Source organism: Cydia fagiglandana, chromosome 1 (assembly GCF_963556715.1).
Source record: "Cydia fagiglandana chromosome 1, ilCydFagi1.1, whole genome shotgun sequence".
NCBI lineage: Eukaryota > Metazoa > Arthropoda > Insecta > Lepidoptera > Tortricidae > Cydia > Cydia fagiglandana.
The window spans coordinates 23,330,027-23,356,737 of record NC_085932.1 but is presented as its reverse complement, the minus strand read 5'-3'; the positions used below and the strand labels follow the sequence as shown (position 1 = coordinate 23,356,737).

Genomic DNA, 26,711 nt, shown 5'->3' with positions numbered 1-26,711 from the left:
CGCATATTAGCAGGACGAGTCAACCATACAAGCATTGGGAATAAGTGTGAATAAGTACATCAAGATTTGGGAATGGCTAGTGCGCAAAGCTCGGATCATTTGCGAAAGGTTCGCTAAGGGCGTCCTAGTCGGTGCCATCGTAAGTAGATAAAATCCGTCGCATTCAAACATTCCATTTCTGACCGCAGCTGCACTACTGCTCCGACACTACTGCAGCGACCCGAACACATTGGTGTTATTGTCAATTTCCATAGTAAAATGTATGACGTTACCGACTGCACGTAGTATGGTGATTTTAACGCACTTCTGACCGCAGCTGCACTACTGCTCCGACACGTCGGTGTAATTGTCAATTTCCATGGTAAAATTAATGACGAGACCGACTGCACGAAGCATGCGTATTATATTGCACGCTGCAGTGCAACGATCGTAGACCGCACGTCAAATCTGTCAAGGAACTGAAATGTCTTTGGTCACAGATATTAGTAGTTCCAAGCAAAGAGGATATATAACCACTACGTTCTAAGGAGTTTATTACACCCAAGATGTTTGGAAAGAAATAGCATAGTTTATCTCTGTCTATTTGTGTTACGATACTACATAGTTGCTAGAGTCAGACTAAGAAAAATCTGCAGCGGATTTGATAGCCTACGCAGTGCAAGTATTATTTCAAACGTCAAACTTCTATGAAATTATGACGTACAGTCATCACCAATAGTATCTTACACAACGCTCTTATTGCGCTCCAAATAAGAACGTGTCACATATTTTTGCGGTCCTAGTTGTGTAAGATACTATTGCTGATGACTGTACCTATACACAACACACACAACATTAACACTGCGAGGGCTATCAAAATCGCTGCAGATTTTTCGTGGCTTAACTCTTATGTTATTTTAAACGTCAACCTTCTATGAAATTATAACGTATTACGTACGTACCTTCACTGCGTGGGCTATCAAATCCGCTGCAGACTTGTCTCGGTCCTACTCTACTACGCAACCATAGTAGATTACATTTTTGTATCGGCTACTATGGTCGCACACTGTGCGGTTAAAGAGGAATTTCCTTCCGTGCGCGGATGCTGCGGCTATGGAATGAGCTCCCTATCGAGGTTTTCCCGAGGGTCTAAAGAGTATGGGGTTCTTTAAAAAAAAAGGGTACCTACAAGTTTCTTAAAGGGTCGGCAACGCTAATATAAATACCTCTGGAGTTGCAGGCCATAAGCAAGGTGACTTACAATCAGGCGGGCCGTATACTTGTTTGCCATCGACCGAAAAAATCTTTCAGTCATACTCGTATGAGGATCAATTTCTGAATATTCAGGTGGAATTACTGCAATGTTCTGTCGCCAGAGTGCAGTACTAGCGCCTATAGTAAACCAAAAAGTACCGTAAACATACTGTGCCTTAAACTGCTTTTTGATAAGTTTTCACAGACAATAAAATACTCAGAGTAATAGCAACCGACTCTTCTCTTTCCGCACAGACTCTACATATAATGTTTATTCTGCCATGGAGTGCTCCAGAACCATAATGCAATAAAATCAATGAAGCTAGCGTACCTAGTGATATAGATATTTTTAAACTAGTCTAGAATTTGCCCTCTATCCAGTACGATCCACTATCTCGAACCACCAGTGTGTTGAATCGCACGCTGAAGTTCACTGTGATCCACCATTTGGCTCGGTGGATCCTGTGATCCATCCATCTCTTAATATGCTCCACCAGTGGATCGAACAGAATTCAGGGAGTTTGGTAAAATTCACCACTGATTTCAGCGGAACTTGTCATATATAATAATTTAGATATATGGTAGTATAGGCTCCACTGGAACCTTACCTTACCTTATACTTTTTTGTTCTATAATATAAGTGTGTAAACGCACACCATGCCGAAAATACGCTACCAAAGAGGCGAAACAAGACAAACGGTTTTCAATGGCATATTAGGCTCAGAAAATATGTATGAATATCGCCATTAGTTATTATATCTAAATTAGATTCCATTGAAGCCTATACTAAATATATAAATTATATGACAGGTTCCGCTGAAATCAGTGGTGGATCTTACCAAATTAACTCCCTGAATTCCGTTCGATCCACTGGTGGAGCATAATTATTGAGAGATGCAAGTACTTATCACAGGACCCACCGAGCCAAATGGTTGATTACAGTGAACTTCAGCGTGCTATTCAATCACACAATACAATACACGAATCTGCCATAAAAATAATCTGCCGTAAACAGAATCTGGCGTTACCAATATTCTGTGGTTAAATAAAATATTATTTGTAAATAATTTCTGCTTAATATATTTATGTTCACTTGCTTGTTCCCAAATCATCTGGAAGTAAAATATGTCGATATTAGAATCTTCTCCTAATGAAGTTTTGTAGTGCGGTATAATCCAAGATTTCACAGGTCCACCCGCCATCCAGACGTCAGAATGGCGGGTGGACCTTTTTTGTTAAATATCTCGTTTCCGGGAGAAGTACACTGAATTATATTAAAAGTACACTAAAGTACACCGAAGGTACAATATGTTTATAAATATTTCGTTCAAATTCGCTGAGGTGTCACCAGATACCTCGGGTGAAGTGCCGCAACGTTGCCGGACTTAGTTCGAAATGTCGGGCGACATTGCGCGACTTGCATTATAATGTCGCCCGACAAATGTCGGTTATGTCCGGCAACGACGCGGCATTTCACCCGACGTGTTGCTGGTGACAGATGTCCTGCTGGGGCTACTGTCCCGTCTACTGCTGGCTTAGCACTAGGCCAATTCGAACATGCACCTGACGTCAAACCGACAAGAATAATATTGGAATCGATAACAGTTAGCTCAACTTAGCTGTAAATTCACGCGTCTATTTCGATAGGACTTGTCCGCACAACTGATATGATTCCAATATTATTATACTATCGGTATACTCGTAATGTCAGGTGCACGGTCAAATTGGCCTGACTGTCTCACTCGCACACCAAAGCAGCGTGGCGTGAGGATCCGCTCAGACAGCCTGCAAACGCGCATACGAATTTAGTTAGGTACTTACATGCAATAATATCTTACACAACGAAGGCCGCAAAAATATCTGACACGATTTTATTTGTAGAACCATAAGAAAGTGTCACATATTTTTGCGGCCCTCGAAGAGAAACATACTATGTATTAAACATACAGATGACTATACATAGCGTAAAGGCATTCGCTTATTGCCAGTAGTTACGGTGCGGTTGCACGGAACGGGTGAGCGGGTTAACAAAAAATAGTATGACATGGATTTTTCCTACAAAATGGCACCCCCTTGCGTGCGTCTGCTCCGTGCACCCACGCTTCGTCCATGCTTAAATAATCATCCAAGAGGACTTGGATTATAGTAGGTAAGTACTGGATTAGGTCCTACGGTAGGAACCGTTAGTAATCACAGAAAAGTTTCAAAGTATCAGTAGATATATAAATACTGTTGACTGTCAACAGTATTTAATACAATAATTACACTAAAACAATTCATGTACATTAAGAATACAGAACCTATGAATAAAATGTACAGTCAACTGTAAAAATATGGAACATTCTTGAGATGATTTGTGCACCTATATTTTTACAAATGACTGTGAAGGTACCTACCTAAAATAAGTACCTAACTACCTAAGCATGTATCAATGAAATATAATTGAAAAGCTACAATTGAAAAAATATTATATTACTACAAGTAGTACGATCTATGCACCTAATAGTTTTGATGTTCAAACCATTGGTTCTGTATTCTATGCACATTGTCATTTATTTTTCAACCTTACATATCTACCAACTCAACATAAGTAACTCAACATAACACATTAAGTATTATTTGCTTTTTTCTTGAACTATGCTTGATTTTTCTTGTTTCGATGCATCCTTGTTTTAGTGTCGTATAGTCTCTGAAATTATAATTAACAATTAATATCTTGTTTACCGACACGTTAGAAAAGTTGGTTTCTTTTTTTAAGATTGATAGTTTTATTTACCATTTTTTATTTAAATAATTACCGTCATGTGGGGTAGCTAAGAGTAGCTAGGTAGAATTTGTCTCCAATGGGGACGACTAAGGGCGGTGGGAAAGGTGCGGGTGCCGACCCCGCCGCCCTTAGTCGTCCCTCCCCGTCGCCCCGTACCGCGCAGGCGAGACCTCTTTTAAGCGGTCGGTCTACCTATAGACATTTTTTTACTATCTATCTACCTACCCAGTTACTTAGTGACTTTACCAACAGGTATTTCTTATGAATGACGCAGCAATTTGCAAGACTCGTTCCTGTCTGGTCAAACAGTGACGTCACTAAACAGTTTTGCCTTTCGGGTACATTTGATCAAGATTTAGAGAATTCCATCAATTTAATTTTGTATCAAGCAGTATTGTCTGCGAACGATGCTATTAAGCTTAGAAATAAATTAAAAGTTAAAATATTCCTGTCTTGGGTAGTACTTGAACCCACAACTATGTTCGTTGGGTGGGATGTGGAGGTGGGCTGGTTCAATTTTTCATGGAACCTGAAGCTGAACTGACACAAATGTTTCTTAAAAACGTGTATGCCTATAAGATTTGAGGAGTTCCCTCAGTTGAGATTAGGTAGCTTATAAAGAAAAGAAACGGTCGAATTTATATAACCACTTCATATAGAATTCGGTAAAAAATTAATATCTTCATAGCACCGTCCTTTTACAAGTACTAAGAATGGATAGCTATTACTTACAACTTGCGTATTGCGTACTTACTTTTGGTTTTAGATTGGATAACCTCGTTGCCATTCCGGGCGGAAAGGGATTTCACCGCATGAAAAAGAGACACATACTGAATTATTGTTCTAGCAAAATTGGAACTATAGTATTTTTTTTAGTTTATATTAAAAACGAAGGGCACGGTGACAGTTTACACTGTATACGCTCTTATCCATACAATTTATAACCTTAAAATGCCAAATCTCGCAAAATTGTAACTGAGAAGACATATCATCTTCTGAGTACTCTTCCTGTTTGAATGATACTTTATATAATACATTACGCAGTGTCATTTGTGATTTGACTTTTTGAGTTAGGTTAGGTAAAGATTCATTCAATAATGGTCAGGCCATCCATCAGCCGCTCATCAGAACTCGTCCTTGACAAAAATATTCCTACAAACATCTTACTTGCTAAAGACTTACAGAAATAAACATATCGCCAAACGTGAAATTCATGTCATTGAAGAGTTCCATTTTGATCTACATCAACTATCCCACTTCATAAAGTGTTACTTTTTTAGATAAAATTGCTTGCGGTGTTAATGAAAATTCAAAAGTAACTACTTATATGTATATGTAACCTATAATATTTGAGGAAATCTCTCGATTCCTTGTGGAATCCATCATCAGAACTGGTCCTTGGTCTTGGATCTTGGCTTGGTTGGGCTTGGCTTGGCTTGGTTGATGTTACTATAAACATCTTACTCGCTAAAGACTTACAGAAACAGATTTAAGGAGTTCCCTCGATTCCTTGTGGAATCCAACACCAGAAATAGTTCTTAGCGCAAATGTTACTATAAACATCTTACGTGCTAAAGACTTACAGAAATAGATTTGAGGAGTCCCCTCGATTCCTTGTGGAATCTATCATCAGAAATAGTTCTTGGCGCAAATGTTACTATAAACATCTTACTTGCTAAAGACTTACAGAAATAGATTTGAGGAGTCCCCTCGATTCCTTGTGGAATCCATCACCAGAAGTGGTCTTGACACAAATGTTACTATAAACAGCTTACTTGCTAAAGAATCACAGCAATAGATTTGAGGAGTCCACTCGATTCCTTGTGGAATCTATCATCAGAAATGGTTCTTGGCGCAAATGTTACTATAAACATCTTATTTGCTAAAGACTTACAGAAATAGATTTGAGGAGTCCCCTCGATTCCTTGTGGAATCCATCACCAGAAGTGGTCTTGACACAAATGTTACTATAAACAGCTTACTTGCTAAAGAATCACAGCAATAGATTTGAGGAGTCCACTCGATTCCTTGTGGAATCTATCATCAGAAATGGTTCTTGGCGCAAATGTTACTATAAACATCTTATTTGCTAAAGACTTACAGAAATAGATTTGAGGAGTCCCCTCGATTCCTTGTGGAATCCATCACCAGAAGTGGTCTTGACACAAATGTTACTATAAACAGCTTACTTGCTAAAGACTCACAGAAATAGATTTGAGGAGTCCCCTCGATTCCTTGTGGAATCTATCATCAGAAATGGTTCTTGGCGTAAATGTTACTATAAACATCTTACTTGCTAAAGACTTACAGAAATAGATTTGATGAGTCCCCTCGATTCCTTGTGGAATCCATCATCAGAAGTGGTCTTGACGCAAATGTTACTATAAACAGCTTACTTGCTAAAGACTCACAGAAATAGATTTGAGGAGTCCCCTCGATTCCTTGTGGAATCTATCATCAGAATGATTCTTGGCGTAAATGTTACTATAAACATCTTAATTGCTAAAGACTTACAGAAATAGATTTGAGGAGTCCCCTCGATTCCTTGTGGAATCCAACACCAGAAATGGTTCTTAGCGCAAATGTTACTATAAACATCTTACGTGCTAAAGACTTACAGAAATAGACTTGAGGAGTTCCTTCGATTCCTTGTGGAATCTATCATCAGAAATGGTTCCTGGCGAAAATGATACTATAAACATCTTACTTGCTAAAGACTTACAGAAATAGATTTGAGGAGTCCCCTCGGTTCCTTGTGGAATCCATCATCATAAATGGTCCTTGGTGCAAATGTTACTATAAACATCTTACTTGCTAAAGACTTACAGGAATAGGCAAATAAACAAACATGAAAAATCGTCCTTAAAACCTTGTATCTATATTACTATGTGTACCTATGTTTTTAAGATTTGAGGAGTTCCCTTGTGGAATCCATCATCAGAACTGGACCTTGATTCATTTGTTCCAAAAGTGCCTTACTTGCGTAACAACAGTTGGGTCGTGTAATAAATCTTTCAACTCTAACTTTTTTACAATAGTGCTCGAGTTGTTGATGAAACCCCAATCCTACTATATTATATCCTATAATAAAGTCTAAATAATGAGCTGAACTCCACCTACTCCATCTTAATGCCGCCAGCTTGGACCTTCAGTAGCCTCGGTGTCCGACGTCCAACTAAAAAATGCAGAAAGTGCGCTTTGGATTGGACACGTCAATTGCCGCTTAACACACCGAGACATCTGGTTCACTGCATATATGTATTTGGTGCTGATATAATACCTGCAACATCACCCGAGTACATTAAGTAAAATAGCAATAGCGGTGGCTGCAATTGCAAGGCCGTTACTAGAATGTGTTAATAGATACTGACAAGCCCTGGGCGACACCCATGGGTGCAGCCAACGGGTCTGACCTGACTTGGCCCCCATACCCTACCGTGGCTATACAAGCCTATCGCTGCACGGCACTTCTTGCCGCGTAAGTCGCATGTGTGAATTTGTTGAGCCTCTGGATTTGATACCAGAGCACCAGCCTGATGACGCCTGTGCCTTTTATGTCTCAAGTTTTCCAGATACACTTCGTCGAGCTTCTTCGCTCCCACGTATCGGTCTCTACGCCTTTCGGGTCTCATTGCAGCACGTTCCTCCCAGCCGTACCCAGCGGCACCGATGCCAAAACATCATAGATGTCGCGCTTGCAGGAGTCCCTAAATCTTAACATCGGGTGCTCCATGGGTCTTATTGCGTGTGCTATCACAAATCACAACCAATCTAACAACATCTATACGTATTACCCTGTACATCTATACGTTTAGCCGTTTATTTACTTACCCAGTGAAAGATCATCAAAGAGGTACTCGCTGAAATATGTACATCGGGTTTAAAATATATCAATGGAATGTCTTTCATTGCACAAAATTCTAGCGCATTTAAAATACGCTATTTTGTAAAGACCTTGTTCATTATTTTAAATTGCACGTTTTGAAAATTATTGACAATTATTTGACAATGGTACTTTGAGCGTCATCTTGCTTGACATTACTTTAGAAAGTCCATAGACATTATTGGTCAACTATCTATATTTTTTTAAATGATGGAGTAAGACTGTCGAGATTACCGCAATTTAGAAATGCTTTACGTCAATTTGAATTTTGACTTGTTGCGACATCTAGCGGTGAGTAGAAAAATTACGGCTTAATTAACTACCATTAATTAACTCATTAAATGGATTTATTTCGATTCCTGCAAGCGTATGACCGCAGCTATGTTATACGAAAAATAGCTCATAAAAATACTTTTCACATGATATATATGGCATGTGTATACACTCTTATTCCGCTGTACAGCAAGTAATTTTTAGTATGACGATTTTGTAAAACTGTAAACTCAAACCCTTTAAATACTTTATCGTTGGTGTTAATACAAAAACCATAAAGCATTCTTCATATTCTTTCTATTAAAATACGCTACAACTTATTATATCAAGCGTATTATGAAAATTAACTGCTTATGTGCGCAACTTTTTTTTGTATATAGCTCGGTCCCTGCAAGTTGTCTAAGGTTGGTGCCATACAATAAAATGATACTACGATTAAGAGCTTTAAAACGACATATATCTCAACAGTATACATCCATGGGACACTGCCCATACTAAAGTGCCCATTCTCCTTTAGTAAAATATTCATTTGAATAAAATTACTCATCATTCGCTTGCCCTTATTCCATTCATTTGGGGTCGGCACAGCATGTCTTTTTCTTCCATACCTCTCTCTCGCCCGTCATCTCATCATTCATTTGCGTTCATCTCTCAAACAACCCACAAAAAAAAATTGTATATTGGTTGGGTTGTTTAAATTACTACCTTTTTAAATTTTGAATTAAATTTGGTATCCATTATTAAGTGAGTTACATTAAGTTACTCAGTTTTTATCAGGAAGACGAACTGAAGAGTAAATGTTGTTTTTCCTGTCTGTAACATTATACGGTACATTGCAATTAGAATTAATTACGATAACTCGCGCGCTGTAAATGTGTCATGGCTTCGTCTGCTTCACTTTTTGTTATCTCTGTACATGTACACTTGTACAGTAGTTAATTTATTTCTAGTCAATTGGTATAAATTCAATTTATTTTAACGATTTATTTAAATCTATATTAATAGAACAAACATATACATATTATACACATATAGTTGTGTTTGCTCAGAGCAAAAAAAGGTCAACCACGGCGTTGCATGAGGGTTCAAGCGTCTGCGACGTTTGAGGTTAATAATTTTTTAAGTTTAGGTTCTAAGTCAAGTTTAGAATCATTTTCAACTAAATCAAAGATGTAGACATAGATTTCATCGAAATCGGTTCAGCGTTTATTGATTTCCCATACAATCCTACACCTTACCTTTCATTTTTAAGGTTTTTTTTTTGGAATAAAAACTATCCTATGTTCTTCCCTGGTACTCAAACTATCTCTATACCAAATTTTATCTAAATCGGTTCAGCGGTTATTGAATCCCCATACAAATTTCCTCCTCCCTTTTCACACCCTTAAGGGATGATTATTGAGATTAAAAGTATGCTATGTTATTCCCTGGAACTCAAACTATCTCTGTACCAAATTTTAACTAAATTGGTTCAGCTGTTTAAGCATGAAGAGGAATTTAAAAAAAAAGTATTTTTTCATATTTTATGTGTTTTTACTTCGGAATGGTGTCATTATGATATCAGAAATGAATTCGGCACCCCCGATTTATACGGAAACGATACCAAACTTGACCTAGTAGCTTAAATGATACAGATATCAAGATCAAGTTGAGAGCCGCCCCCCCTAAAAATTTGCATCAAAAATCTCGGTGGCTCCACTTCTTGAATCCGTTCCTGGGTCCTAAGGACCAATCCTGCCAAAGGAAATCTCTTGTTCATGCAACGCCGTATATTAGCTCCAGCGCCATCCACTAATACTCGTAGGTAAAATGTAAACACCAATAAGCTGCCACTTTATTATCTAAAACACTTTCCAAAATTCACCTATGTATCTACAAATACGTACACCAGTATCGTCACCTATTATTACGAAGTGATTGAAGACCTGGCCCCAATTTCACATCGGTGACAGGTGCGACGAATTGTAAAATCACTGTTGCTGACGTCACAGGCATCCATGGGCTACGATTACCACTTACCATCGGGCGGGCCGTATTCCTGTTTGCCACCAGCCCACCATCATTGTATTAATTAAAAAAACTTTATTATATCGGAAAAAAAACAGATATTTCTCCTGCGAAGTTTTTGACAATTGTCAAAGATTTAGAAGAATTGTAGGTAATTCTTGACAGGTAATGAGTTATATGTCGGAATTTCGTGACAATTGTAGTGTTTCTTGTGACAATTGTCATAAACTTAGCAAGAGAAATATCTGTTTTTTTCCGATATCATAAAGTTTTTTTTAGTAATACAATGATGGTGGCAAACAGGAATACGGCCCGCCCGATGGTAAGCGGTAACCGTAGCCCATGGATGCCTGTGACATCAGCAACAGTGATTTTACAATTCGTCGCACCTGTCACGTTGGTGAAACAGGGGCCTGCTACGACCTGTCGTGTGTGGGTAAACCCATAAAAAGTCGTGGCCTTTAGTCGTTAAACGTGCTGATGACGTGTGTTTTAGTGTTTGTCACTGTATTGCAACACATATACATCAATACTTTGGACAGGATTGAACATGAAGAGCATAGAACTACATTTTATCCAGGGCATTATGGTCTAGTACTATATGTTTACTCGATACCCAGATATATTACATAATTAAACGTGTAGTAGTAGTAAAATACTTTATTGTACAAAAAGAAACATAAAACACACATCATTAGTCCAAAGGCCAACTTATCCCTTTCAGGGATCTCTTCCAGTTAACCCTTGAGCAGCGTGTTATATGATATTTAAATTCGGGACTAAGGATGTCAACGCTCAGCTCGCAGCACCCTGCCCGGTGGTTGTATGGGAGGTCCCTACTACTAAGTCAATAATGGCATCTTAATAGATGATTTTACCTCTGCTAAAGTGTAATGCGGCCTATACAAGTTCAAAAAACGAATTTTACAAGTGAAAAGCGTATTGCGATAACGGCATATTGTTTACACACCACCTATTCGGAAAAGAGCTTTTTCTTCCCTGCTAGGCGGGATCAAAGTGGCACACTTTTCTTCCCTGCTAGGAGGGATCAAAGTAACACTTTTCTGTTCTAGCACACTATTTTTACATGTTTTTGCACATAATTTTTTTACTTTAAATAATCTGTTTAAGCACCAGATTGTGTCAACACTAAGATTTTTTACTTTCCTCATAGTTGATGTGAAAAGCAGTATGTGTCACACGGCATCAACATTATTTCGTCTTGGGCGTTAACACTTGTCCCTCATTACGCTCAGGATTCCATCGCTTCATTCAGGATTAAATGTACGCCATTGACGGAAATATATCATTTTGATCCCTTGTAACACAAACTGCTATTGCCAGATTTGTGTTGGCATGGGCCTAGCCGCGCCCGGGGCCCTGCGAGAGGTGTCCCGAGCCGCGCGCGCAGCGCTGCTGTCAGACCGCGCGCCCGCCGTCCGCGCTGCGGCGGCTAATGCACTACGACATATGTTACCACTGATGAAGCTCACCGCAGCGGACCTGGATGCCATAGCAGCGGCTTGCTTGAGAGCCGCGCAGCCGACTGACTACACGCTGAGGTAATTTAAACCCTGTGTAGCCAAGTTAAGAGTTGATATTTGCGAAACTCGACCCCAAGACAGTCGTCCGCCCTGCTGCTGCCAATGCAATCTTACCACTGATGAATCTCAGCGTAGACTTAGATGCCAAAGGTAAAAAAAATAATGTTTACAAAGATCGAAATGGCTTGCTATAATATTTTGGTTAGAGATGAATTTTACTTTTTTAAATATTTCCTTCTGTTTTGCAGATGTGCGGTATCCGAATTACTTGGCGCTTTAATAGCGGCTACTCAAGCGGGCGAAACGTCTATTTTGAACAGCAAACTCAAAGTGGGCGCACAAGCGGGTACGTCTTTGAAAATTACATTTTGGATTTTTATTACGTCACGTTCAAAAAGCGCGCGTCATAAGTCACGACATGGTAGCGTATCGTGTCATTTCGTGCCCAGTAAGTCCTCCCTGCTAGGAAGGATCAAAGTGACACTTTTCTGTTCAAGCACACTATTTTTAATTTTTTTTGTACATTTTTTTTTTGTAAATAAATAATCTGTTTTAGCATCAGATTGTGTCAACACTAAGATTTCTTTAGTTTCCTCATAGTTGATGTGAAAAGCAGTATGTGTCACAAGGTATCAATATTATTTCGTCTTGGGCGTTAACACTTGAATTCCTAATTACGCTCAGGATTCAATGTACGCCCTTGACGGAAATATACCATGTTGATGCCTTATAACACAAACTACTATTCTCACTCAATATTGTGGCACCTTAATATGACTCGTTACGTAATCCTAAAGTGTTTCTTGTTGTCACTTTTTATAATAGCTTACAAATTTCCAGTGCAACAAAGCAAAAAGGACGCACCGAAGAACGTGGTATCGTTAGACGAAGCGCTGAACCTCCTGATGGGTGCTTTCTTAAGGGGCGGCACTTCTTTCCTGAAGGGCGAACTTATCAAGTCAGGCTCGGGTGTTAGCCGGGAGGTCCGCGTCTGCGTTACTCATGTAAGTTTACTTTTATATACAGAGTAATAATTATAGACAATCTAACAAATAAAATATAATAGGGAATGAATATACTAAGACTTGTAAAGTAGAGTAAAAAAATTGTGACCGCAATTTTTGCAGCGGAAGTAGATGGCGCTGTGCGACCTCGTACATAATGAGGGGAATTAACACTTTGACTACCGAGAACCCGCATGGTAGGCATTCGTAATGTTTGCTCAGATGCCGGACAACGCGCCCAGCGGGTTGTTTTGTACGCAGATATAGACGACCGGTTTCTGGGGTAGTGCGCCGTTTTTTGCCCGGTTGCGAAAGTGTTAACAAAATTTAAAGCGGTAACTTTTGACACGTACCGTACGGCACCATATACTATAACTGTCAAATTTGCAAAAAAAAAACTTTTCGCGTCGGCATTATTCATGAACATGATATAAGCTTCAATTATCTACATATCGTTTGTTTTAATATGTTCTTATGACCTATTTATTTATAAGAACGGGATAAAACATAAATTCACTAGTTGAAAAAAAGCTGGCTTGTAAAATTTTATGAATAAGTCGGTTAGTATATAGTACATTCTTTATATTACCCATGTTTTTGTTAGGAATAATATTATTATGTTTTGAATTTAGTATTTCTGCCTCGTTTTATATCTAAGGGTGTTGGGTGGATGAGGAATCACCTGTCCAATGTGTATTTGCGTCTCACATTTTGCTTATTGAGGGAGTGAGAAGCAATGCACATTCGACCTAGAAATTGTACAGGTGTAATAGAGTCGGACCAAAAAAAGTCTGCAGCGGATTTGATAGCCCACGCAGTGCAAGTGTCATTTATACGTCATAATTTCGTAGAAGTTTGACGTTTAAAATAACACTCACTGCGAGGGCTATCAAATCCACTGCAGACTATTAATGGTCTGACTCTACCAACCTAAATTTCCAGGCGTACGTGATATTCGTCCAGAACATGGGTGGCGTGTGGTTGGAGCGTAACTTGACGACTTTTCTCACTCACGTGTTGGACTTGGTGGCCAACCCTAAAGCCGCTAGCTCACACGTCGACGCCGTTTATTCCAGGTACGCTCATGGTAAAGTAGCTCTTATCAGGCGTGGCTCACTCCGCGATTTCGTCGCTTTGCTACAGGTAGCTAAAAGTACATAAGTTCGGCCCCAATTTTGGGGTTTGCCATAAGCCACGCGTGGCGCTGTCGCCACCTAGCGGCCATATCTGTGCTGATCGTAAGAGACGCGTTTTGTTAGGGAGTGAGTCTTCTGTACCTACTACCTAGTACTATTATTTATTCTGTGCTCTTATGTCAAAAACAATAGAAGGAAATAGTATAAAATTGGGGTGTGTATTTTATCTGAATGTAGAATTAATTGCGTCAGTACGCTGTAGTACAGTCACCTGCAATAATATATTACACAACGAAAGCCGCAAAAATATCTGACACGATCTTATTTGTAGAGGCATAGGAGCGTGTCACATTTTTGCGACCCTCGAAGAGTAACATATTATTGCAGGTGACTGTAGTACATTATTTGGTGACTAAAATGTCAGTGTTGGAGGCCAAGACTCATTTGGGGACATCACGCCAACCAAGTAAGTAAAATGTCAGTTGTCGACGCCGTTTATTCCAGGTACGCTCATGGTAAAGTAGCTCTTATGTCAAAAACAATCGAAGAAAATAGTATAAAATTGGTGTGTGTATTTTATCTGAATGTGGAATTAATTGCGTCAGTACGCTGTAGTACAGTCACCTGCAATAATATATTACACAACGGAAGCCGTAAAAATATCTGACACGATCTTATTTGTAGAGGCATAGGAGTGTGTCACATTTTTGCGACCCTCGAAGAGTAACATATTATTGCAGGTGACTGTAGTACATTATTTGTGACGTTCCACGGAAAAGGTACCTTATGGCGGCTAGCGCTTACGTCGCATAGCGCCGCAATAATATTGGAGCGGCGTTAATAATAGCGTAAACGCCAACCGCCATAAGGTACCTTTACCCGTGGGACGTCACATTTGGTGACTAAAATGTCAGTGTTGGAGGCCAAGACTCATTTTGGGTCACCGCGCCAACCAAGTAAGTAAAATGTCAGTTGTCAGATGCTTTAACAATCTAGTTACCATAAAACATTCGCACCGTTTATGTTATCTGTAAAATTTTAGGTATTTTTTATGATGCGCTACTGTCGCGTCTAATGTCTATGGTACGTACTAACAACTGTTGTGAATTTCAACAGGAAATGTATAAACTACATTCTCCGCAACACTCTCGGCAAGATGCTGGGCGAGAAAGCGCAGGCTTCGGCGTGCCGCGAGATCATTCAGATCGTCATCAAACAGATGAACAGCATCGACTTCAACCCGGAAAACGCCAAAGATTGTAATCAGGTTCGTCGTTTTTTTTGGTTAGATTTGATTTAAGGCAATCCTGAAAAATGACGCTTTACTGAACCACATTGCGACTAACGTAAATGCTAGCAAACAATACATAGTCACTTAAAACTTTTTGGGAAACAAAGACTTTATATTCAGGTAACAAGGAGAACACTCGGCGTTCTCTGTCTCACTTCCTAGCTATCTATTAGGTTAGCTTTCCTGCTTAACCTTCTTCACTTCGCCCTGTCTATACGACATCGTCCTCGGATAACTTACAGTCACTCAAGTCCTTTAGCACTACATCCTTCCATCTTGCCCCTAGATCTCCAACCTGGGATGGAAAGTAAAGTTGTAGTGCTAAATTTCCTACGTAGTCGGAACAGCCGACTGTTCTATGTTTACAAATTGTCATATCTTTTAGGAGACACTGTTCAGCCAACATCTGCTGGTATGCGCGTTGATGGAAGCGGGCGAGCTCACGCTGCAACTCGGCACTTCAGTGCAAAACCTCGTGTCTGACACCTCGCTGAATATGATCGACGCCATATTCGCGGTAAGTGAAAATAGGGAACGTGCGCGTTAGAGGGTCTGCCATCTTGTGGCCCGAATCGGAAACATATGTGTGCATGTACATTGCCAAAGCAAGTGCTACCATCTACCGTTCTCGTCCGTACGTTTCCTTGTTCGTAGTAGTTTCTGCTATCATGTGGGCTACATCGGAAGCATAAACGACACATTTACGCCTCGCGCCAAAAATTCTGACGGATCCTATAATTCCCCCTATAGTTCATGCACGGGGCCTATAGGTAGTGAAACTGGTAATAAATGGTGTAGTATAACCAGACTCTATATTGGCGCGTAATCTCTGTTTCTCTTTTAAGCCACAAGATGGCAGATCATCCAACGCGTAAGGGAGCAACCCTAAATTGAAGGACTTTACGTTAGTGAAAAGTTTATGTTTTTACTTCAGGTCACGAGTCAGAGCTTTCATCAAGCATAGTTCCTGTACTGTATATATTTTCGAAGGATATTAACAACCATTAGGTCAGATGGCAGTCGCTTTCGTAAAAACTAGTGCCTACGTCAAATCATGGGATTAGTTGTCAAGCGGACCCCAGGCTCTCATGAGCCGTGGCGAAATGCCGGGATAACGCGAGGAAGAAGAAGATTAACAACCATTGCTCACCACTGGAAAAAAATTACAACCACTGAAACTCGATTAAGGTGTCATGTATTGTAGGTACTGGAGCACCCGTGCGTAGCAGCCCGCCTGGCCGGTGCGTGGTGCGTGCGGTGCGTGTGCGTGGCGCTGCCGTCGCAGATCACGCCGCTGCTGGACAAGTGCGTGGACGCGCTGGACGCACCGCGCTCGTCACCTACGCCGCACCATATCTCTGGTAACTACTCTATAATCGCTAGAGCGCCCATGCGTGGTGCGTGCGGTGCGTGTGCATAGCGCTGCCGTCGCAAATCACGCCGTACGTTGCTGGACACGTGTCACCTTACCCATGTTTGAAAAATACGGAAAACTGGTAGTTAATTATTATACACTGTTCTCGACATTTCCTGAGAGACACTGCTACTGTGATACTGATAGGTGGTCAAGTCAAATATTTATATTCTAGTTTATTGGAAAATTACTGCTTTTGTTTAAAAAAAAAACATTTGATCACAATACAATGAAGTATTCACGTTATGGTAGGTACATACTCATGGTGCCGTACAAGACAGGAATTCTTTTTCAGTCTTTGTCTTAATATCGTATTTTTCGCACAGGATATTCCGCAGCCCTGGCAGCAGTGCTGGGGTCAGTCCGTCTTTCCCCTCTCGGCGTGCCGCACGGCCGAGGCAAAGTAGCCTTCAACGCAGCTGAACAGTTGCTAAGATCGGCCGGGCAAAGCAGCCGACTGACGGCTGCGAGGACTAACGCTGGCTGGCTTATCGTTGGAGCTATTTGCACATTAGGTAACAAATTGTGATTTTTAATCGCTTTAGAATCGATCGTCTTTTTTCTCTGGAGGTGCCGCATGGCCGAGGCACATTGGTCTTTAACGCGGCCGAACAGTTGCTGAGATATGCCAGGCAGAGCAGAGCAGCAGACTAATATTGATTGGCCATGGGCGGGTTAAAGATTTTCAAACTTGAGTATGATTCTTTTTATTTTAAAACGTGTTTACAAAATACTCTATCCGCCCAACGATATTTAAGATGACCAACAGCACGGCGTCCAGTTGGTCGACCCAAGTTGGCCCTTATTTTGGCTGCCCGATCTTCACCCATACTTTCTAGGCGTGGCCAAGCCAGCGGAGCAGATGCGCTTTGGTTTCATCTATCGGTTGTCGTCGATAGCTGGTGTGATATCGCTCTAGACCGAGCAAAGTGGCGTGCTCTTGTGTTGGAGGCCACAAGGCTCATTTTGGGTCATCGCGCCAGTCAAGTAATTAAGTAAGTTTACAAATTACAGCAGTTAGTCAAAGACTTAGGGTAATACTCTTTTAGTTTATGTACAAACGTTCCAATGTCTATAGGTGTTCCCGTGGTGCGCGGACTGTTACCGCGAATGCTGTTGCTCTGGAGGAACAGTTTCCCGAGATCCGCCAAGGAGATGGAGTCGGAGAAAGCCCGAGGCGATGCATTCACCTGGCAGGTTGGTGTCATGCCAAAATGACTAAAGTTGATTTTCATATAAAAGTTTATGATTCTATAAGCGTTTATACGAAAAGATGATAATTTCTATGGTCTTTAACTACCAAAGACGTCCATTGACGCGCGCGTCTACAGCCCAATGTCAACCTTCGTGCATTCCGATAAGGACCACTTTGGCGTGCCGCACACGATAGGCGCGACATTCAAAGGGTTAAAAGCTTTCACAGAATTATCCCAGAACAGAAAACTAATATAAAACTGATGTTACATAACCCATGTAAATATAAAATTTTGCTGTCGCAAATACGATGAGGTTTAAAATCCACAGATAATGAACGGTTTCAATTGACAGTACTGTTTCTTTTGAATAGGTGACGTTGGAAGGACGCGCCGGGGCGTTGTCGGCGCTCCACAGCCTATTAATTCACTGTCCATCACTAGTTAACAACGATGATACTGCCAAACGGTTGACGCAGCCCATAGATGGAGCTATCGCGGTCCTTACCAAGTAAGTCAAAGCTTATCAAAATAAAAAAGACATTTTTATTTGAACTAATGAAGTGTAGATTTTAATGTTATCACAAACTGTGCAAGTGCGCTAATTTAAACTTGACTATGGATCTTTTTTGCATTGCTCTAAAAATATTTTTCCTGTTTAGCAAACTTTAATCATCTTTAATACACGGACTTTTCGAGCTCGATCAATCAGATTAGTCGATCGATGCTGAAGTTAAGGTAGTAGTAAGAAAAGTGTGTCAATCTATCTGTGATATGGTGATTAAACCTGTGTGTTTTACCCTTGATTGGTACAAAATAAGTTCACCATATTATTTGTTCCATATTATTTGTTGGACCCGGGTATGTCCTTAAACTACGTCCAAGACCAGCGGTGGACGGGCAGCAGCGTCCCTCAAATTCGATGTACTCGACTGCGATCGCCAACCCGCCTGCCAAGCGTGGCGATTATGGCATTCACCCCCCATACAAGGGGGAGGCCTATGTTCAGCAGTGGACGTCTTATGTTATGGCTGAGATGATGATGATGATTATTTGTTCACCAGTGTTGGCGGCGTACTTCGCAACTACGGCGGTTCTCTAAAAGCACCGGCAGCGCTACTGAGACTGCGGCTGTACCAGGCGTGCGCGGCGCTGGGGCCGGGCTCGCAGCCCGCGGCGCCGCTGCTGCGGCTGCTGGCGGGCGAGCTGGCCGGCACGCCGGACCCGACCACCGCCAACCTCGCCACTGGTCAGTACAGCACCAGCAGCGCTACTGAGACTGCGGCTGTACCAGGCGTGCGCGGCGCTGGGGCCGGGCACGCAGCCCGCGGCGCCGCTGCTGCGGCTGCTGGCGGGCGAGCTGGCTGGCGGGCGAGCTGGCCGGCACGCCGGACCCGACCACCGCCAACCTCGCCACTGGTCAGTACAGCACCGGCAGCGCTACTGAGACTGCGGCTGTACCAGGCGTGCGCGGCGCTGGGGCCGGGCTCGCAGCCCGCGGCGCCGCTGCTGCGGCTGCTGGCGGGCGAGCTGGCCGGCACGCCGGACCCGACCACCGCCAACCTCGCCACTGGTCAGTACAGCACCGGCAGCGCTACTGAGACTGCGGCTGTACCAGGCGTGCGCGGCGCTGGGGCCGGGCTCGCAGCCCGCGGCGCCGCTGCTGCGGCTGCTGGCGGGCGAGCTGGCCGGCACGCCGGACCCGACCACCGCCAATCTCGCCACTGGTCAGTACAGCACCGGCAGCGCTACTGAGACTGCGGCTGTACCAGGCGTGCGCGGCGCTGGGGCCGGGCACGCAGCCCGCGGCGCCGCTGCTGCGGCTGCTGGCGGGCGAGCTGGCTGGCGGGCGAGCTGGCCGGCACGCCGGACCCGACCACCGCCAACCTCGCCACTGGTCAGTACAGCACCGGCAGCGCTACTGAGACTGCGGCTGTACCAGGCGTGCGCGGCGCTGGGGCCGGGCTCGCAGCCCGCGGCGCCGCTGCTGCGGCTGCTGGCGGGCGAGCTGGCCGGCACGCCGGACCCGACCACCGCCAACCTCGCCACTGGTCAGTACAGCACCGGCAGCGCTACTGAGACTGCGGCTGTACCAGGCGTGCGCGGCGCTGGGGCCGGGCTCGCAGCCCGCGGCGCCGCTGCTGCGGCTGCTGGCGGGCGAGCTGGCCGGCACGCCGGACCCGACCACCGCCAACCTCGCCACTGGTCAGTACAGCACCAGCAGCGCTACTGAGACTGCGGCTGTACCAGGCGTGCGCGGCGCTGGGGCCGGGCACGCAGCCCGCGGCGCCGCTGCTGCGGCTGCTGGCGGGCGAGCTGGCTGGCGGGCGAGCTGGCCGGCACGCCGGACCCGACCACCGCCAACCTCGCCACTGGTCAGTACAGCACCGGCAGCGCTACTGAGACTGCGGCTGTACCAGGCGTGCGCGGCGCTGGGGCCGGGCTCGCAGCCCGCGGCGCCGCTGCTGCGGCTGCTGGCGGGCGAGCTGGCCGGCACGCCGGACCCGACCACCGCCAACCTCGCCACTGGTCAGTACAGCACCGGCAGCGCTACTGAGACTGCGGCTGTACCAGGCGTGCGCGGCGCTGGGGCCGGGCTCGCAGCCCGCGGCGCCGCTGCTGCGGCTGCTGGCGGGCGAGCTGGCCGGCACGCCGGACCCGACCACCGCCAATCTCGCCACTGGTCAGTACAGCACCGGCAGCGCTACTGAGACTGCGGCTGTACCAGGCGTGCGCGGCGCTGGGGCCGGGCACGCAGCCCGCGGCGCCGCTGCTGCGGCTGCTGGCGGGCGAGCTGGCTGGCGGGCGAGCTGGCCGGCACGCCGGACCCGACCACCGCCAACCTCGCCACTGGTCAGTACAGCACCGGCAGCGCTACTGAGACTGCGGCTGTACCAGGCGTGCGCGGCGCTGGGGCCGGGCTCGCAGCCCGCGGCGCCGCTGCTGCGGCTGCTGGCGGGCGAGCTGGCCGGCACGCCGGACCCGACCACCGCCAACCTCGCCACTGGTCAGTACAGCACCGGCAGCGCTACTGAGACTGCGGCTGTACCAGGCGTGCGCGGCGCTGGGGCCGGGCTCGCAGCCCGCGGCGCCGCTGCTGCGGCTGCTGGCGGGCGAGCTGGCCGGCACGCCGGACCCGACCACCGCCAACCTCGCCACTGGTCAGTACAGCACCGGCAGCGCTACTGAGACTGCGGCTGTACCAGGCGTACGCGGCGCTGGGGCCGGGCACGCAGCCCGCGGCGCCGCTGCTGCGGCTGCTGGCGGGCGAGCTGGCTGGCGGGCGAGCTGGCCGGCACGCCGGACCCGACCACCGCCAACCTCGCCACTGGTCAGTACAGCACCGGCAGCGCTACTGAGACTGCGGCTGTACCAGGCGTGCGCGGCGCTGGGGCCGGGCTCGCAGCCCGCGGCGCCGCTGCTGCGGCTGCTGGCGGGCGAGCTGGCCGGCACGCCGGACCCGACCACCGCCAACCTCGCCACTGGTCAGTACAGCACCGGCAGCGCTACTGAGACTGCGGCTGTACCAGGCGTGCGCGGCGCTGGGGCCGGGCACGCAGCCCGCGGCGCCGCTGCTGCGGCTGCTGGCGGGCGAGCTGGCTGGCGGGCGAGCTGGCCGGCACGCCGGACCCGACCACCGCCAACCTCGCCACTGGTCAGTACAGCACCGGCAGCGCTACTGAGACTGCGGCTGTACCAGGCGTGCGCGGCGCTGGGGCCGGGCTCGCAGCCCGCGGCGCCGCTGCTGCGGCTGCTGGCGGGCGAGCTGGCCGGCACGCCGGACCCGACCACCGCCAACCTCGCCACTGGTCAGTACAGCACCGGCAGCGCTACTGAGACTGCGGCTGTACCAGGCGTGCGCGGCGCTGGGGCCGGGCTCGCAGCCCGCGGCGCCGCTGCTGCGGCTGCTGGCGGGCGAGCTGGCCGACACGCCGGACCCGACCACCGCCAACCTCGCCACTGGTCAGTACAGCACCGGCAGCGCTGACTCCGATTGTACAAGCTGACGCTGTCGTAGTTCGAGAACTCTGCTGTTGCTCTTTATTTGTTGCAACGCTCTGACTAGTCTGACTTTCAATATAAACAATTAAACATCATCTCATTGGTGTGAGCCGGGGACTGAACCCGCGATCTCTGGATTGAAAGTTGCGCGCTTTAGATTGCTATTCTACCTGTCCAATTTCTTTGTACAATGTCAGTGCGTCTCACTCTCTTATTAAAACAAAATGTGAGATGCAATACACATTGGACAAAGAAATTGGATAGGTGGATACCACCCTTACCGCCAGGCTGCCAAAGATTACAATGTAAACATGATATGAATTATTCTTTCTCGTTATTTAGGTATGCTGCGAAGCGCTATGCATCCCCACGATACTATTTTGCTGGGAGACGAAGGCTGGATCTACGACACAGATCATGCTGAAATTGAAGAACAGGTATATTTTCACTCTAGTATTTTTCATTTAAAAATAGGCTTTTACACTTAAAGGTGGTTACTGCCGCTGCTATGCAGCTGTAACTACATATTACTACTACCTACACTGTTGCCACTTGACTAACATTAACACATACATTGCCGACGCGTTACGATTAACAAGTATCGTGATGCCAAGTCGCGTCTTCGGCAAAGAATAGGTTAAGCGAGGTGGTTTCGGCGGGTATTGCTCAGAGAATTTATATTAGAAGATATCTTACTTTGGAATAGAGGCATCAAACAAGTCTGTCAAATACAGTCAATCATTAATTATATTATTTGACGAGCGCGATAACTATAAAGGCTTACTGTTCTTACAACTAGTAAGAATAAAACTAAGGCGACCCGCCCCGCCTTCGCACGGGTTAACAAATTATTCACCTAAACCTTCCTCAAGAATCACTGTATTGATAGGTGAAAACCGCATGAAAATTCGTTCATTAGTTTTTGAACATACAAACAGACAGACGTACTTTGTTTTATAAGGTGTAAGATAGTTCATATACATTATCTTTATAGCTGATATCGCCGCTCAGCGCTAGTGGCTCGGGAGCCCTAGAGCACGATCCCTGCTGCTTGTATCGCGGCGGGGCGGCCGCGCAGCCGCTAGGAGTTGCGGTGATCGACGCCTGTGTGGCACTCTTCCCGCACACCTTCGCTAGGGCTGCCAATAAACACAGGTATTTACAGTGTACAACACAACAATACAACAACAACAAACAACAATTACAATTACTACACAATACAACATACAATTTATTTGCCGAATGCCGGTCGACTTGTGGGGCCAACTTAATCACAAAGTGGGAGCCCCACGAGTCTAACCGCGGAGCCGGCAGGCTTCGTCGGCGATGGCGGGATAATTTGGACTCCTTCTTGAGAGGCTGCCCAGATTTAGCACTAAACAGAGACGAGTGGAAGAAGAGGGGGTAGGCCTTTGCCCAGCAGTGGGACACAGTGGGCTCTGGATAAATAATATAATAATATTAATAATTAACGAATGGTGATGAAGTTTATTAAAAATACATCCATTTTATATTTGCGCCTATAAGTTGCCGTTATTTACACTAAACTCGAAAAAGTTTTCTAATCTAACCGACAAATAAACAGTTTTAGCGCCACATGCACCATTCCACTAACCCAGGGTTAACCGGGTAAACCATCAACCCACTGTCAAATTGTACTGCTAACCATGGTAACTTCAGTTTAACCGGTTAACGGGCTAGTGGGATGGTGCAACTGGCGTTTAGAATAACTCGCGATCGCAAAATTACAATATATTTATGAATGAATTATTGATGAATGTTTTCCATAGGCAACAAATGTTAGAGCACTTCACGGAGTGCATCAAGATGTCGAAGGGAACACGTCAGGAGGCCATACAAGTGAACGTTTACACCGCGCTGCTCCTGGCGCTGAGGACGCTCGCGGAGCAGAAGAGCTCGCTCGGACAGGATGCCGTTAAGACGGCTGCTACTGAACTTATTCTTGTGAGTAAATATAGTAATGTACCATACATGAGAACGTGTTCACGAGTTCAGCTTCATGTATACTGTACTTTCTGGTCATCATCGGCTTTGGCGTCTATTGCAGACGATTTATGGTGTAACATACATTACACCGCCTGGGACGGAATTAAGGAAACGCAGGGATGACATTACCTTCTCGGCATCACTGTCTTTTTCCACAGGAAAGGCGAGCAAATACGCTCGCTCGCTAGGCTTTCTGGTGAACGTTATGTTTTCGGTAACGATTAAAGCTTTTTAAGCGTATATTTCGTCCCCAGGCAACACAATGCTGTGAGGTGGGGCGTTAAAGGAGAACTCGATCGTACTGAATATAGGTTTATTCTGTCCTAAGTAACAAGTACAAGCCATTATATACTAAGCTATGCACGTGTGTGAGTAAGGCGTAGTACACACACTACAATGCCATGCTCAATTTTCTAAATAATCCCGAGCTCAAGAAAAAATGTTCATTCAATTTATCATTCCACAGTCGGGCCTATCATCGACCAGCGTTCCGGTCCGCGCGGCGGCGGCGTCCTGCGCCGGCCGGCTCTGCGGCTGCGTCTCCGAGGCCGAGAGCCAGGCGGTCAGCGAGCGCGTGCTGGCGCTGACTCGCTCCACCGTGCGGACGACCCGGGCCGCGGCCGCGGCGGCCGTGGGCGCCGTGCAGCGGGCGCGGGGAGGCAGCTCGGCGGCCGCGCTGCCGGCGTTGAGGGCCATGGCGCAGGACGCGAGCGGACAGGAGGCCCAGGTTAGTTCCGGGAGCATTTATACAATCTAGGAGACCGTGTTAGAACAACGGCCGTGGAGTAGGGTTGAATATTCTCGGAAAAATTTAATCGTTTTTTTTTCAGGATGTTTTGAAATTTTCATTTTTTTCCGTATTTTTCGGTTTCTTTGGGAAAGAAATTAAACTTTTTTAAAACTAACGACAACGTCAAAGTCAATAGACGATCGCTAGCCGACATATTTTAGATAATAAAACACACGACTAAGCAGGTGTAGTTACCAAAACTATGGATTAAATATAAATGGAAAAAGTTCTTTTTAAAATGCGTCTTTTACGTTTATTTCAGATTTTTTATTTTTTTCGGACAAATATATAAACTAAGTGACACACATAGAGGTATTTCACTAAAAAAGCTGGCCATTAGTAGAATGTATCAAGACGTAGAATCCGTGTCATTTAACCGCTCTTACTAAAACACATCTACGAAAGCGGAAATTCGTTACCTAATAAATATTACAATTGTTATGCGTTGTTTAGACAACAAATAAGGTGATATTTTAAAATGCCTGTTCGGGAAATGGATTCACCAGGTATGCTTAATTTAATTTGTTTATTATTATTTTCTGACTAAGGGTTATATACATTTAATATCAAATTTCAGTAAGTACTCTCTTGCACTATGAATTTACGAATTTGACTTGAACTCAAAAGGCCGAAAGTTGTTCTATTGGGCTATATTGGGCTAAATTTGTAGTTCTATTCGACAGGACATTTAATTCTCTAGCAATTTTATTTAAAATTAGGGTGCCCAGAAGTGCCCATTAACGAATTACGAGAATTTTTACACTGAGCGATATTACCAAACAAAGTTTCTTTTTGCGGTCGGAAAAAATAATTTTCTGATTTATCATGGCAGGTCCTTCTGGCGTGAGAGTAGTGACCAGAGAATACATTTTTCGTATGAAAGACTGTAACGAACCCCAATTTCTACAAAAACTTGATGCAGTCATGAATAAAATGACCCCAACCGTGCACAAAATTTTACTGCATGGTCCTGTTGTAATGAAATATGCCCTTCTCCCTATAGGAAATTTGTCCGAAGAGGCAGCCGAGGCCAGAAATAAGCACTTCCGAGAATTCAGGAAGAGCTTTTCAAGGAAGTTCTCGAGAGAGCAGTGCAATTTGGACGTCTTAAATCGGCTGCTACTTACGTCAGATCCGTTTTTGAGCAGCATTAGGCCTAAGCCTCTAAAATCAGCGAAACCATTTAGCCTTGCTGCTAGGGACATGATGCTTGGCCCAAACATAGACGCAAACGCGATGTCAGATGACTTATCATCAGATTCAACAGGTGAAAGTGATGAAGGGTCGTCTGATTGATCAGATAGTAGCTGTTTATCAAATAATTAAAACTTGAAGAATGTTTTAATCTGCTATTGACCGGTATATAAACGATACAACACTACACCAACCGGCAAATGTATAAAAGTTGTATAAAATAAATTAAAATAGCATATTTGGATTCACACAATAGAACTCGTGATACAAATGTACATAAATCATTTTGGCCAGCTTTTCTAGTGAAATAACCCTATGTGTGACATTGTTTTTTCCGAATAAAACTTAAAAAACATGGCTTTTAGAAGAAACGGGAATTTTTCCGGGTTTTGCAACCATACCCGGGAGCCGTGCAAAGAGCGCGGGGAGGCAGCTCCGCCGCTGCGCTGCCTATGTGCCTATTGCATGGGAAGTTTCAAGTAATGGAAGACATTGATCATGATCATTCCGTCAACTGGCTCTTATTATGTCTTGCGCCTTTTGCCATGTTTGCGATCTAAACACAGTCCCTAACTCAAATGTAATTTTCACCAGGTCTGGGCTCTCCACGCGCTCTCCGTGTTAGCCGACGCCTCAGGACCCATGTTCCGCAGTCACGTAGAGTCCACGCTCAACGTGGCCTTGAAGCTGCTATTCACGGCGCCGCCCTTCCAAGAGGACTTGCATCGCAGCGTAGGGAGATTGCTGTCTGCGCTGATCACTGTTGTTGGGCCTGAGTTGCAAGGTAGGCTATGTGTAAATGGTATCTTTGGAAATTTCCCTCGTGATTTTGAAATACTACATTTTTTTATATCTTTTTATTAGCAACATTCATAACTGATCATCAGCGGACCTTATGCATTTGCTGTTCCGAATTGTCATTTGACTAGTCATTACTAATTATTACTAGACTAGCCATTATTACTTTTTTTTG

General features: G+C 44.8%; 1 protein-coding gene and 1 long non-coding RNA gene across 2 annotated transcripts in view; one reads left to right on the top strand and one right to left on the bottom strand.

The window, feature by feature from the left end:
- Positions 1-26,711, bottom strand: part of LOC134667803 (uncharacterized) — a 433,239-nt gene that overhangs the window by 1,607 nt on the left and 404,921 nt on the right. The window lies entirely within an intron of this gene.
- Positions 1-26,711, top strand: part of LOC134667739 (HEAT repeat-containing protein 5B) — a 61,505-nt gene that overhangs the window by 4,086 nt on the left and 30,708 nt on the right. Inside the window, exons 5-20 of the mRNA XM_063525160.1 lie at positions 11,508-11,725; positions 11,956-12,053; positions 12,548-12,711; positions 13,654-13,787; positions 14,964-15,114; positions 15,524-15,655; positions 16,343-16,499; positions 16,879-17,067; positions 17,631-17,749; positions 18,120-18,256; positions 18,810-18,994; positions 22,090-22,184; positions 22,742-22,902; positions 23,538-23,712; positions 24,221-24,481; positions 26,333-26,522. Of these exons, the coding sequence (XP_063381230.1) occupies positions 11,508-11,725; positions 11,956-12,053; positions 12,548-12,711; positions 13,654-13,787; positions 14,964-15,114; positions 15,524-15,655; positions 16,343-16,499; positions 16,879-17,067; positions 17,631-17,749; positions 18,120-18,256; positions 18,810-18,994; positions 22,090-22,184; positions 22,742-22,902; positions 23,538-23,712; positions 24,221-24,481; positions 26,333-26,522 (2,566 nt within the window). The remainder of the gene's footprint in view (positions 1-11,507; positions 11,726-11,955; positions 12,054-12,547; positions 12,712-13,653; positions 13,788-14,963; positions 15,115-15,523; positions 15,656-16,342; positions 16,500-16,878; positions 17,068-17,630; positions 17,750-18,119; positions 18,257-18,809; positions 18,995-22,089; positions 22,185-22,741; positions 22,903-23,537; positions 23,713-24,220; positions 24,482-26,332; positions 26,523-26,711) is intronic.